The sequence below is a fragment of the Saccopteryx leptura genome, chromosome 3, assembly GCF_036850995.1.
Source record: "Saccopteryx leptura isolate mSacLep1 chromosome 3, mSacLep1_pri_phased_curated, whole genome shotgun sequence".
Lineage (NCBI taxonomy): Eukaryota > Metazoa > Chordata > Mammalia > Chiroptera > Emballonuridae > Saccopteryx > Saccopteryx leptura.
This window is the reverse complement of record NC_089505.1, coordinates 57,592,963-57,608,612: the sequence shown is the minus strand read 5'-3', so window position 1 is coordinate 57,608,612 and position 15,650 is coordinate 57,592,963. Positions and strand designations below refer to the sequence as shown.

At 40.1% G+C, this 15,650-nt stretch overlaps 1 protein-coding gene across 1 annotated transcript in view; it reads right to left on the bottom strand.

The window, feature by feature from the left end:
- Positions 1-15,650, bottom strand: part of PREP (prolyl endopeptidase) — a 144,183-nt gene that overhangs the window by 66,357 nt on the left and 62,176 nt on the right. The window contains exon 8 of the mRNA XM_066373570.1: positions 2,863-3,054. Coding sequence (XP_066229667.1) covers positions 2,863-3,054 — 192 coding nt within the window. The remainder of the gene's footprint in view (positions 1-2,862; positions 3,055-15,650) is intronic.

Sequence of the window (15,650 nt, the reverse complement as noted above, 5' to 3'; positions counted from 1 at the left end):
AGAATCCCCAGGACTTGGTGACTGTGGGGAAATGGAAAGTAAGGTAGAGAGATCAATCCTCAGCTGCCAAGGCTGCAATGGCAGGAATGGTGCTGTCATCTGGCGAGCGGGGAGGGCAGAGGCAAGCACGGTGACAGGGAAAGGGGAAAACAGAAGGGCAGGCACAGAGCTCAGTCCACTTCGTTCTAGACAAGGTCAGCCTGAAGTAAGGCCAGGCCACACAGAGGGAGACGCTGTCGCAAATGGCTAAGGACAGGGACGCCGGTAACGGCTCAGACCTGTGGGTGACCAGCCCTTCCTGGGTTTCATGATGGGAAGTGTGATTGTGGGATCCTTGATACTGCTTTTAAAACCCACGAAATCAGTAGTTCACTTATAACATTATCAACCATCAACACGAGGAAGGCATCCATCAGGGAAGGCTGAGGGGCACGGGAGGCTGGCGTCTGGCTGGGTTGTTTAGATGACCACAGCAAATTGGTCCTCAAGTGAAGACACAGAGAACTCTTACAGCTAAAGGTCATTTGCTCACTCTCCAATACAATTTTTTTTAAAGTGCCTTAAGTAATTTATCTCATGTGGCCTTAATGTTTTAAAGAAAGTATGGGGGAGCGGTGGTAACTCCTTCAAAGAATAATTAATCTGTGTTAACTATGAGTACATCAGAATTATAAAACAGACAAAGTGAGCAAGAAAAGGACAAAGTGATTTGCCGACTGCCATTAATAAATGCTCTGACTTGACAGCGGTACTTTATGACTCATCCCTGGTTTTTATACTCAGTAGGGCATTGCAGGCTAATGACATAGCGAATTTAACTTTTTGAATCAATGAGTTCTAGAAAATATTGATGGTTTCCCCTTTCTAGTTTAAAGAACTTATAATCTTCCAGAAAGAAGGTTATAAAAATATATCACTCTGCCCCCAAATCTCTAAGCAGTGATTTGCATTTCATTAGATCTACACGTGAAAAAGGATGTCACCTTAAGGCATAGTTGAATCACATTTTTTGTGCCTTTAAAAGGCAGAAAAGTCACATGCCTGGGAAGATACTTATTTCTGAGAGCTCCCTATTTATTCAAGAACCACTGATCCCACCTGACTTACACCTGAAACGCATCCAGGACACCCAACATGAAGATTGATGCCACCAAAGTCTCACTTGGACCAGCCAACATATGAGGTCAATTCATGTGGCTCTTAGGAAGTAAGTACTCACTACATGTCCAGCTATTACCACCTTTGCGGGGGGGGGGGGGGGGGGGGGTGTCATTCTGTTTCAATTTGGACAGAAGCCATCAGGTAACCAAAGGCACTATGAACCTGATTCCTCACATGAAGATGTTCAGGGAAATGGCCAGTAACCTGTGTATTGACTCATGGACCCCTGACCCAAATATCAATAAGAGCACAGAGTGGTTCTGATTTTCTGGGAAAGAGCCCAGTCGTGCTGTAAACCCGTTTCCTGCTGGTGAGATCAAGCCAGAGAGCGAGCACTGGTGCCTGATCCGGACCTGGGAGCTGAAGGGACTGGGACATCTGGAAGGCTGGAGAGGGTCGACTAGGCACTTCAGGGGACCAGCCCGGGCTACTGTTCTGGAGGTGCGGATGTGGGTGTTTCCGGAAAGACCAAGCATGAGCTTGTCTTGGGTCCTGTCCAACAGGACTGCCTCGAGGGGGAGGAGACCTCAGTACAGAACAGTACGGAGGAGTGCGGCCAGATGCCCCGGAGCTGGGGTAAAGACCCCAGTAAGCTTCCTCTTGGGCCTGGGTACGACAGAGAAAGGGGCCAGGAGGGGCGCCCACGGGCAGCTCTCCTGGAGACAGCCCGAGCCAGCAGCTGCCCAGCTTTCCCCTCAACCCACCATGCAGGCCAGGTTTAAGTACCAGCCAGGCACAGAGCACCCCGCCTTGAGTCAAGGGAGAAAGAGTCCCTCACCTTTCTAGGACGTGGATCTGGGTCTGTCTGTCTGTCTCTGGCAGCTGGGCTTTTAATTCCTTGGAAAACACCTGCAGGGACTGTTTCACTTGAGATGGGGCCATCGGGCAGATCTCAAAAGAATTTGTTTTCTTTATTCTATACCTTATTCGTTCCCATTTTGGAATGGCCCTAGCTTTTATCTGCATTGAACCCATTAGCAGAAGTTCACCTCCAACTAGTAAACTCTCCATTGTCTTGAACATAACTGGACTCTCCCTTTTGTGTAAAAAAACTGTAGCAAACTTAGCGAGTTTTATTCTAATCAAATCCAGCTGTCAGGCAATAAATAATTTATAAAGCAGTATGTCATTTTGGAAAGTCACATAGGAAATGAATAAAGGGAACTTAAAGGCATTCGGAAACATGACTGAAACAGAGGTGAGATTCTCGGGAGGTGACTGGGGCCCCGGGCACACAGCGGCACTGCGGCGGATCTCAGTTCACCCTCACAGCAGTCTCTGGTCTAATAAGAGGACTGTAGATCCACCCTATGATCTACAGTAGGTGTGACGCAAACAGCCAGAGGGTAGTCAAAAGCTAAAAAGCTAAGGTTTTTGAATCCAAATGGTTTAAAAAATGAAATGTGATTAGCAGACAATAAGTATATGAAGACAACTGATATTTAAAAAAAAAAAGGCACTACCTTTGAAAGTCTGGACTCTTAGCTTCACAGTAAATTATGAAGATCCTGTATAACATTGTAGTAACTACAAAAATGTCATATAGTAAATTACTGGTTGCATTATTTAGACACCTCCTGCCCAAAGATTAGAGGATGAAGGTTCTTTACTTTGTAATTGGACACCAGAGAATGAGATATACAATCTGCTAATGTTCTCAGAAGAAACAAATGCACAACTTCAAGCAGCACACAGCCTTACCCAAGACATCTTTCTCATGCTCGGGAACAAGCACTTTCCACTTAGACTCCTTGGGGTCCGTGAAATCGATGTTGATCAGGCGATAGTTGGGAGCAAGGCGATTTGTCTTGAACGTGAACACCGTCCCCTCGTTGGTCACGTAGTCATATTCTCCTTCAAAGTTGTCGATCAGTTTTACCCACTTCAGGATTCCTGGTGAGAGACCAAGCGTCCCTGTCACCTCCCAGTGTTTACAGAGGTGGGGGGTGTGTGTAGGGAAGGGAGGGCACATCTTTTCTGTCTCCAGAACACAAAGTGGCACAATATTTGGAAGGTCTAAGGTCTGAGAAAGAGTGAGGACAACTGTGGGTAAATTTTGAGGTTTTAAAAAATGTGAAGGAATTATTTTTGTCCTGGAAAACCTGGCCGTGCAGGAGAGTGAAGGACCTCTCCTCCAGCCCACCACCCCACATAACCTGGCAAACCCTCTTCTGCTGAGCGTGTCCTCAGACCTGAGCACTCCTCCCTATGCTATGGTCATCACCCCATGCCAAGTCTTCACCAGTCCCCTCTGGGTCTATGTCGGTGGCCCTCATCCGGGGATGATTCTATCGCCCTAGCGGATGCTTGGGAATGTCCGCAGACATTTTCAGTTGTCATAACCTAGAAGGCGAGAGGAAGGCGCCTATCAGAATCTAGAAGCAGAGAAACCGCTAGACGTGCTTCAGCACACAGGGTAGCCCCTGCAGCGAACTACTGGTCTGCAGCAGTAGCTTCCTGCCTGGTCTTCCCATGGCCAGCCTGGGTCCTCTCAATACAGCAGCCACCACAATGGTGTAACAGCCACACTGGGCCATGCTGGTGCCCAGCTTAAAAACTTCCCCAGGGCTCTCTGAATAAAATCCGAATCCCTTTTTATGACCTCCCTGGTGTTGCTTGTTCCAGTCCTCACCCAGTGAGACAACCTCAGCTTGTTTCCACTTTCACTGCACCTCTCTCTGTCCTCCAGCAATACATGCCTTCATTAGGTTCCTTACACACGCTTGTCACGGGGCACGTCCTCCACCTGACCCCTCCCCTCTGCAATGGCTGGGCACCCCTCACTGCACTCAGACAATTTCTTCACAGCATTTCTCTCAAGGTATGTACTTGTTTACACTGTCTTTTCACTACTTATTACTCAGCACCTAAATAGAGTGGCAGGTACTTCAAAGGTACAAAATAAAATTGATGTTGAATGAAAGAAGTAATACTTTCCAGGCCTTTAGTGCTAAGAACTAGTCTGGAGATGGTCAACACTCCATACCATCTTAAATGTGGTTCACTATCATCATCATTTAAATGACTCACTAAATGCCACTTTCAATATTTAAAAAACCCACCCAGAAGACACCTGCTTCACAATGTTATCAGAACTGTATGTTCAAAGTACATCCTAGAAGTTTTATAAACAAAAAGTTCTATAACTTCTAAACTGTTGAAAGGCAATGCCAGATTCTAGCTATTCTCCAATTAGTCTCCTAGTTTCAATTTCACAGTGAATTTGCGACATTAATTTGGATAGTTCATTTATATTCTTTGAGTCTTTCAAGGCAATTTTACATTCATTAAGTATCTTTATATAATTGGTTGTTGAATTAAATTTATCAAGAAAATTATCCCATGGTGAAAGAAAGTGAGTTTTATGGTCAGACACACTGGATTAAAACTCCAGCTCCAACAGTAGTTAGTTGTATGAGCTTGAGCAATCTCTTAATCCTTTTATAAACCTCATTCTACTCAACTGTAAACCAGAACTAGTAAATACATTTTAAAAATCCTTATAAAGTTACTACTAATACCTACTGCACGACAAAAACTCAAGAAATATTTAAAAATAAACAACTGAAATTAAGACTAATAATAAGATAAGCAGTTTAAAAAATCTACAACTTTCCTACATGCTAGCAATAACCAGTTAGAAAATTCGGGGGGTGGGGAGGGTCCAGGCAGGGGAAGGACTCATTTACAATAGAAGCAAAATTAATACAGTATTTAGGAATGCACTTAACATGCAATGTGGACTCTATATGAAGACAGTTCTAATTTTTTTCTAAGGAATCTTAAAAACAACAATAAAAGTAACAAAACCTGAATAACTGGAAACACATACCATAGCACTAGATGGGAAGACTCAATATTTCAAAGAGGCAAATAATCCCAGAGGAAATCTACAAATTTAACACAATTCTAATCAAAATCCAAATGACTTTTAAGGAATTTGACAACATCATTCTCAAGTCCATCTGGAAGAACAAGCAGGTAGAGATGACCAACACATTTCTGATCACAGAACGAGGAGGCGCTTCTTGCGCTATGATTCTCTGAACAAGTCCCTCCCTCGTGAAGGTAACCACCATCCTGAATTTTATGGTAATCTTACTTTTATTTGTTTTTACTGTCTTAATATGCATCCTTAAAAACTATAGTCTAATCTTACCTTATTTTTGAACTTCATATTTAATGAAACCATACAACATGTATTCTCTTGCATGTGACTTCATTTGATATCACATTTGTTTTTGTATTTTTCTGAAGTGAGAAGTGGGGAGGCAGAGACAGACTCTCGCACGTGCCTGACCGGAATCCACCCAGCATGCCCACTATGGGGTGATGTCTGCCCATCTGGGCCACTGCTCCATTGCAACTGGAGCCATTCTATCACCTGAGGCTAGGCAATGGAGCCATCCTCAGTGCCCGGGGCGAACTTTGCTCCAATGGATCCATGGCTGCAGGAGTGGAAGAGAGAGAGAGAAAGAAGGAGGGGAATGGGTGGAGAAGCAGATAGGCGCTTCTCCTGTGTGCCCTGACTGGGAATCAAACCCAGGACTTCCACATGCCAGGCCGGCGTGCTACCACTGAGCCAGCCAGCAAGGGCCTTGATATGACATTTATGAGATTTTCACCCTCTGGTTATTATTTCAGCTAAATCCCATCGTATGCAAAGAACACACTCTGTATAGTTTCAATCTTTTAAATTAGTTCAGAAATACTTTATGGTCTAATCTTTTTTTTCTTCTTAAATGACTTTAAAATGTTCCTGTGTGCCTGTATGTGACTAAAAAGAATGTGTATTTTGCAACCTTTGAGTGTGATATGTTAACTATATCTATTAAGTCATTTGTTCATCATATTGTTCAAATCTATATATTTACTGATTTAGGGGGCCAATCTTTTCTGTTAGTTCCAGAAAAGATCTGTGAAAATGTTCCCCTACGATTGTAGATTTATCAGTTGTGTCTAATCTCATCTTTAATCCAATAATTTAATTTTTAATGTTAATCATAACTTTATTTGTAGAATTTCTACCTAGTCCTCCGTTTGGTCATTTTTTTACAGAATTGTTTCTTGCTTTGCTGCCATGTTTCTCATTTACTTTTTGTAAAAACAGCATCACACTCATTGCTTATTTTTAGAAGTGTGTGTAACATATTAGTTTTACATTAAGAATCTGATAATTCCACACTGGTGTTTCAGCTGGCTCTATTTCTCATGCTGGTGAATTTCTTCATTGGCTTTGTGATTTCCGTTGAAACATTATGTGCAGGAATTCTTGGAAACCTGAGCAGGCTGGCAGTCTTCCAGAGAACGTTTATATTTTCCTTGTTTGCCTTTTGGAAGGCAACCAAACTGGGAGTACTTTAAATTCTTGGTATGAGAATTTTTGGACCTCATAGGGACAATCAAGACAACTTGCACCCATGTGAAAGTCAGCCTTTCTCATTTTATGAGAAATGACATCCTGCCTACCCCTCCGCTTTACTGGTGCCAAGGTAAAGACAGGTAGGTTTCCATCCTATACACACCCTCCTCCTTACCTCTTAGCTCTACCTCTGGTAGGTTAATTTTTCAGTCACCCTTACACTGAGGCAATCTCTCATTAGACTCTCCACCATGGAGAACCGCAGGCATTAGCTTTAATTCCCCTTGCCTGAGGTGGCCATTAAAGGGAAGTTCAGCCTCCAGGGCCTCCCAAAAATATTCTGGGACAATCCAGGATTCCTGCTTTCATTTTGTCTTTGGTCCCAATGGTTTATCTTCTTTTGTGTCAACTTTTAATATGCCTAGAAAGATGCTTTATAAAGTTTTTACAACATGTTGGTTGCTTCCATTGGAAGGCTATTCAGAACAAATAATCTGACAAACTCCCTTAAACAGAAGTCCATACAATTAATTTTCATAATACATTAAGCTCTGTATTCAAGTTACAATTTTATTTTCAGTGACAAACAGCTGACCTCAAAAGGAGGTGACCACTCAAAGGTAAATGCATCTTAGTTTACATAAACCAATGCTTTAAAAGAAAAAGAACCTAAAAACTACTCCTTAGAAGAATAAGTAAGAAAATTAGCTGGCAATGAAAAATTTGTAGATAATCAGAAAGGTACATTTCTTTATGAGAAGAATGATAAAACAATTTTCTGGAGTATAACTTTTGTAGACACAGAATCTTGGTTCAGGGAAATATCGGATTCCTTAAATGTTCCCCGACAATAAAATACTTTGCGATGTGAAACCTTATTTCACAAAGTAACCATCTTAGAGTTTCTGCTTGAAAAGGTCTTGTAGCAATTGCAGTGGTATTTATCATAATTCTATCCACTTCCATGATATAAAAAGCCACAGAAATATCCGACAAAGGCAAAACAGTAGAAGCTTCCTCAGTACCTCAGTATAATCAGGTGAGCCTGAAGATGTGCCACACTTGTTTTAAGTAACCAAGCTCCACTGAAAACACACACACACACACACACACACACACAAACACACACATGCACACACACGCACATGCACACGCACGCGCACACACACGCACACTCAACAAGTTTGTGGTTTTATTTGCCATCAAATTCTAAAGCTTTAACCTTAGTCATTATAAATAGATACTACAAGTCATAAATTCATTCAGATTAGGGAAGGTGGCTGGATTTATATAAATCCAGCTATGAATTTGAAAAGCAGTTCAAAGTATCAGCCCTCACAGGGCAGCATGCTTAAAACGGGAGCTCACTAAATCTTTCTGCTTTCCCAAAACTCCCGCTCCTCAGGGCTTTGGACATGACCTAATTCAAGAGAAATGGCATTTCAGATGAACAATGGGGCTCATTCAATCTTGCCATGCATAAGTTAGAAAATTGCTGATTTAAATGGAAAAAAGAAAAATCACTTTTAAGAAGAGACATGGCTAAACTCCCAAACCATCTCACTGTATGCTCACCTTTTCTGAGGTTCTTTTTGTCTGTAAGTGACATTATTCACTCTGAAGCCAAAAGAATTCAGTTCCTGAACTTCTCTACATTAAAGTCAAAATTACTTTTTACGAACCTGCTTTATGGTGGGGGAGTGACTTGCTTACTGAGTGAAGACTACCTTGCAGTAAGTTATCTCAGGCTTTCCCTAGAGCGAAGGCATTTACTTTCATTGCTTTTTTGGACATCAATGGTATTAACTATGTTTCATAGGAAATGGTTTGTAAGCTCTCTAATAAGAGGAGCTAAAAAGTGGTTATATACTTTACAGAACATAAAGGGCCTGACGTAACGACGGCAAGCAAATGAAAAGTGTGGGTTCTGCTTCAAGATGGAGGGGACCAGAAGGCTACTACTGGTCCTCCTGGTCGGATGCCCTCCTTCCATCTCATGATGGTGAGAACGTGGGCTTGGGAGTTCAGCTGACATGGGTCTGAATCTTTAAATGGCATCAGGAAGGCTAACTGGTTTCACCAACCTCAGTTGCCTAAGGACATAGGCTCCTCAGAGGCTGCTGAGAAGACTGAAAGATCTAAATTTAAATTTGTAGTTCAGAATTTGGCACACCTAAGATAAATAAACACCACTTACTACTAGGCCGAATAACCCCAGCGTTTTTCAAACTACAAAAATAAGCTAAATGTGGCTTCTGAACAGCACGACTTGCTAATAGTGAACTTCTAAAGTTTAATTCCCATCTCTCACACCACACAGCTCTTTTCCTAGAAAAACCCTTATGAGCACTAATTTTAAATTAGTAAAAGTACTGATTTTATCATTATTATTTTATTCCCAAATTCATATGTTGCTTATTTTTATATGGCCTCTTGATGTTCTAATTCTTTTTTCAGTCCCACTCTGATATGTATACTATTTTCTAATAACTCTCTACCTGTCACAGAAGTCCTCTGCTGGTGGTTTAGCTTTTATGCTCAGATGATTTTGCTAAACCGTGGATAAATCATTTGTTTAAAGGTTCTCGAATGTTTCTCTCTCCCTTTCCACTGTAACCCCAAAGACGGCCAGGCCCTCCAAGTGTGACCCATACGTCAATATTGTCTCAACTACCTAACAACAAGAGGTCGTCTGCTTGGCATTAGCCAGAGATGGCTGAATGTAGTTGTCTGGCCAATACCGAGCTGTCTTTTATCTTTATGTGTAGAGTGATTTCTTATGCAGGAGAAAGCCAATTTTCATTAATGACGTGAGAGCATTAAAGACAGGGTGAGTACCGATAAGTTCCTCAGTCTAAATTGACCAAACTTTCAGCAAACAAGGACAAAAGGTTAATAAAAGTCTGGACGGAGTACAAGATAAACTGATACTGCTTACAAAACTCAAATATGTTAGCACCATCCATTTTCCTCCAAAATGATTGATAAATGCTGTGACATAAACAAAGACCACTTCAGGCTTGTTTTAAGGATGGTGTCATTGAAGGAGAAGAATGTGGCATTCCTAACAAGGATTTTACACATATGTAGTTCCTTTTACCTACCAAATGCCTCCTAAAGATTCTAAAGAGAAAGAAAAATAAACAAAGGAAAGGAAACAGAGAGGAGATGGAGGGAGTTTAGCCTTTTCAATCTCCAGAGATGTCCTAACGCTGATGGTGCTCAGTCCCAGCACCCCTGACCTGCCCTGAAATGGTGCACTGGTGGTCTCACGGCTACTATCCGGCGGACAGGGGGCACTCCACAGGCAGGGACAACAGCCCACAACAGGGCTTCAGTACATGTCTGCTTCCCCTATATCTGCCGATGACATCAAGACAACAGAGAAACCAAATTCAATTTTTTTTTTTTTTTTTTTTTTTTTTGTGGCAGAGACAGAGAGGGAGACAAAGAGAGGGACAGATAGGAGAGGGACAGATAGGGACAGACAGGAAGGGAGAGAGATGAGAAGCATTAATTCTTTGTTGCGGCACCTTAGTTGTTCACTGATTGCTTTCTCCTATGTGCCTTGACCGGGGGCTACAGCAGATGGAGTGACACCTTGCTCAAGCCAGATGAGCCCGCCGCGCTCAAGCCAGTGACTTCGGGGTTTTGAACCTGGGTCCTCTGCTTCTCAGTCCAATGCTCTATCCACTGCGTCACTGCCTGATCAGGCAGAATTCAAATTTTAAAGACGTTAGTAGCATCTTCTAACTTAAAAAAAATTCAGAAACATTCACATTAAGTGAAATGTATACAAAAGTATACTGAAAACTCACATTTTTAGGGTATAAATTAAGTTCTCATGAACATTTTTTAAAAGTTCATACATTTGAAAGAAAAGAGGTCTAGGCCTGATATTTAACGGTAATGTTAAAAAAAAGGTGAAAATTTGTTCTAAATGTAGTCTAAATGAAACTATATATATAATCAAAATAAAATTATTTATAACAAATTTGGAAGCAAAATGTGTATTTTATATAATTCAAAAGAAACAGTCTTAATTTAGAAAAGTACACAACATATAATTAAGAAAATGCAGACACACATCATTTTCTTGCAAGGTTCAGGATGAAAAATTTCAATTAATATGCAGCCATGAATCACGTTAAAAATCACAGGGTCAAGACTTTTCTACAGACAACTGATAAAATGTCATGCTGGCCTGTGTGATACTTCGATACTTCTACACTTTTTAAACGAGGAAGAAATCTGCTCATACCACATACAGGACTGGAGAAACACAGGCTGATCTAGTTATCATTCTTAGAGTTTAATAAAGGACAGAAATTTAATTTAAAATATTAGGAGACCAGGAAAGTAGATTCAAAACACCCAGGAGAGAGACCTGAAGATGGCAGCGGAGTAGGCGGACACAGAGACGCCCAGCTCTCACCACCAAACTGGAATACAAATCAATTTAGGAAAAATCAGCGTGAAAAACCAACTCTGAACTACAAGAACAGCTCTCAAAAACCAAGGAGCAAAGAAGAAGCCACAACAAACCTGGTAGAAAGCGCCTGAATCTCCCCTGCTTACAGGAATGGGGGGGGGGGGTGAGGCTGAGAGCCCAGAGGGGATCTCACTCCAGGGAAAAGAGCAGAAAATACTGCTCACAGCCACTTGCCTGGCGACCAGGGAGCAAGGTGTGTTGAAAAGACCAGCTTATCTCTCAAGTGGAAAGAAAAGAGAGAGGGACAGACTGTGAGGGGCTAAGGAATGCAGGAAACGACCTAAAAAAAAGCTGACTCATTCGTGCTGGAGGCGGCCATAGCTGGGGGAGGGACTGATCCTTCCCCACAAAACAGTACTGAATTGCTTCTGGATCAGAGATCTCCAGACATCTCTCCAGCTCCAATCAGCCCAACAAGACAAAGCTGAAAACAAGAAGTGGGGAGGAGGGGCAGTAACTCAGGTCTCCATGGAGATCTGAGATACACCTCCCCCTACTGAAGCTGAGAAAACACCCTGCCCCCAAAGAGATTAGTTGGTGGAAGAGGCCTTCAGAGTCTCAGGTTACACCCACCGCATTCCTGGATAAAGTTTCAAGGAAGCCCCCTGCTGAGATCAGTAAACACAACTATCACCTGTTAAGAAAACAAACAAATCAAGACTTCAAAGCTGCCCAAATCCAAAAGTGAATTACAAATAATAGCTTATACTAAACCAAGAAGACCTAGAAATAACACAACTAAAAACTGGAGGCAGACAACACCAAGCCTAGACTCAACCAGCTCTATAAGCAAAACACCCAAACATAGACATAATGAGAAGACAAAAAAGTGCAATCCAAATAAAACCACAAGAGACAACTTCAGGAGATAAACTGAGTGATATGGAAATAATCAAACTTCCAGATGCGGAGTTCAAAATAATGATTGTAAGGATGCTTAGGGATCTTAGAACAACAATGGATGGTCATTATGAACACCTAAATAAAGAAATAGCAAGTATAAAAAAGAATCAGTCAGAGATGACAAATACAATATCAGAAATAAAGACCACAATGGAAGGAATTAAAAATAGGATAGATAGAGCTGGGGATCGAATCAGCGAATTGGAGGACAATGGAATGAAGGCATGAAAGCAGAGAAGAAAAAAGAAAAGAGACTCAAAAAGTCTGAGGAAACTCTTAGAGAGCTCTGTGACAACATGAAGAGAAATAACATCCGCATCATAGGGGTTCCTGAAGAAGAAGAAAAAGAACAAGGGGTAGAGACTTTGTTCAATCATATCATAGCTGAAAACTTCCCTAAATTAATGCAGGAGAACTCTCACAAGTTCAAGAAGCACAGAGGACTCCATTAAAGAGAAACCCAAAGAAACCTACACCAAGACACATCATAATTAAAATACCAAAGCTAAGCGATAAAGAGAAAATATTAAAAGCTGCAAGAGAAAAAAAAGCTATCACCTACAAAGGAGCCCCCATAAGGATGACATCCGACTTCTCAACAGAAACACTTGAGGCCAGAAGGGAATGGCAAGAAATATTCAAAGTAATGCAGAACAAGAACCTACAACCAAGACTACTTTATCCAGCAAGGCTATCGTTTAAAATTGAAGGAGAAATAAAAAGCTTCCCAGATAAAAAACAATTCAAGGAATTCATTACAACCAAACCAATGCTGCAGGAAATGTTAAGGGGCCTGTTGTAAACAGATCAAAGTGGGAAAAGAATATAGCAAAAAAGGAATACAGCTTTAAAGAATAAAATGGCAATAAACAACTACATATCAATAATAACCTTAAATGTAAATGGATTAAATGATCCAATCAAAAGACATAGGGTAGCTGCGTGGATAAGAAAACAGGACCCATACATATGCTGTCTACGAGAGACACACCTTAGAACAAAAGATACACATAGATTGAAGGTAAAAGGATGGAAAAAAACATTTCATGCAAATGGAAATGAAAAAAAAGCTGGGGTAGCAATACTTATATCAGACAAAATGGACTTTAAAACAAAGACTATAGTTAGAGATAAAGAAGGCCACTACATAATGATAAACGGAGCAATCCAACAGGAAGATATAACTATTATAAATATCTATGCACCTAATATAGGAGCACCTAAATATATAAAGCAGACTTTGATGGATTTAAAGGGTGAGATCAACAGCAATACTATACTAGTAGGGGATTTCAACCCCACTAACATCACTAGATAGATCCTCAAGAAAGAAAATTAACAAAGAAACAGCAGACTTATTGGACACACTAGATCAACTCGATTTAATAGATATCTTCAGAACCTTTCACCCTAATGCAGCAGAATATACATTCTTTTCAAGTGCTCATGGTACATTCTCTAGGATAGACCACATGTTAGGGCACAAAAGTGCTCTCAACAAATTTAAGAAGATTGAAATCATATCAAGCACTTTCTCCGATCACAACAGCATGAAACTAGAAATGAACCACAACAGAAAAGCTCAAAAATTCTCACACACATGGAAACTAAATAGCAGGTTGTTAAATAACGAATGGATTAAGAATGAGATCAAAGAAGAAATAACTCAAAATTTATGGGACACAGCAAAAGCAGTACTGAGAGAGAAGTTCATAGCACTCTAGGCACACTTGAAGAAGCTAGAAAAAGCTCAAATAAACAACTTAACCCTGCATCTAAAAGAACTAGAAAAAGAACAGCAAGTAAAGCCCAAATGTAGTAGAAGGAAAGATATAATAAAGATCAGAGCAGAAATAAATGACATAGAGGCTAAAGAAACAATACAGAGGATCAATGAAACTAGGAGCTGGTTCTTTGAAAAGGTAAACAAGATTGATGAACCTTTAACTAGAACCACCAAGAAAAAGAGAGAGAGGACTCAAATAAATAAAATTAGAAATGAGAGTGGAGAAATAACAACTGACACAACAGAAATATAAAATATTGTAAGAAAATACTACGAAGAACTGTATGCCAAAAAACTCATCAACCTAGATGAAATGGACAAATTCCTTGAAACATACAATCTTCCAAAAATCAATCTGGAAGAATCAGAAAACATAAACAGACCAATTACACCAAATGAGATTGAAACAGTTATCAAAAAACTCCCAACAAAGAAAAGTCCGGGGCCTGATGGCTTCACAACTGAATTCTACCAAATATTCAAAGAAGAACTAACTCCTATCCTTCTCAAACTATTTCAAAAAATTCAAGAGGAAGGAAGACTTCCAAGCTCCTTTTATGAGGTGAGCATAATTCTGATTCCAAAACCAGGCAAAGACAACACAAAGAAAGAAAATTATAGGCCAATATCTCTGATGAATATAGATGCTAAAATTCTCAACAAAATATTAGCAAACCGAATCCAACAATATATGGAAAAAATCATACACCATGATCAAGTGGGATTTATTCTGGGGAGGCAAGGCTGGTACAATATTCATAAATCAATCAATGTGATTCATCACATAAACAAAAAGAAGGAGAAAAACCATATGATAATTTCAATAGATGCAGAAAAAGCATTTGATAAAATCCAGCATTTGATAAAATTCATGATCAAAACTCTCAGCAAACTGGGAATACAAGGAACATACCTCAACATGATAAAAGCCATCTATGAAAAACCCACAGCCAACATCATACTCAATGGGCAAAAATTAAAAGCAATACCCTTAAGATCAGGAATAAGGTAGGGGTGCCCCTTTCACCACTCTTATTTAACATAGTCCTGGAAGTCCTAGCCACAGCAATCAGACAAGAAGAAGAAATAAAAGGCATTCAAGTTGGAAAAGAAGAAGTAAAAACTATCATTATTTGCAGATGATATGATATTGTATATAGAAAACCCTAAAGTCTCAGTCAAAAAGCTACTGGACCTGATAAATGAATTCAGCAAAGTGGCAGAATATAAAATCAATACTCAGAAATCAGAGGCATTTTTATATGCCAACAATGAACAGTCAGAAAGAGAAATTAAGGAAACAATCCCCTTCACTATTACAACCAAAAAAATAAAGTACCTAGGAGTAAACTTAACCAAGGAGACTAAAGACTTGTACTCGGAAAATTACAAAGCATTGATAAAAGAAATCAAGGAAGATACAAACAAGTGGAAGCATATACCATGCTCATGGTTAGGAAGAAAAAATATCATTAAAATGTCTATATTACCCAAAGCAATCTATAAATTCAATGCAATACCAATTAAAATACCAATGACATACTTCAAAGTTATAGAACACATATTCCAAAAATGTATATGGAACCAAAAAAGAACATGAAGAGCCTCAGCAATCTTAAAAAAGAAGAATAAAGTGGGAGGTATCACACTTCCTGATATCAAGTTATACTACAAGGCCATTGTACTCAAAACAGCCTGGTACTGGCATAAGAACAGGCATATAGATCAATGGAACAGAACAGAGAACCCAGAAATAAACCCACAGCTCTATGGACAACTGATATTTGACAAAGGAGGTAAGAAAATACAATGGAGTAAAGACAGCCTCTTTAACAAATGGTGTTGGGAAAATTGGACAGCTACCTGCAAAAAAAGGAAACTAGATCATCAGCTTACACCATTCACAAAAATAAACTCAAAATGGATAAAAGACTTAAATGTAGGCT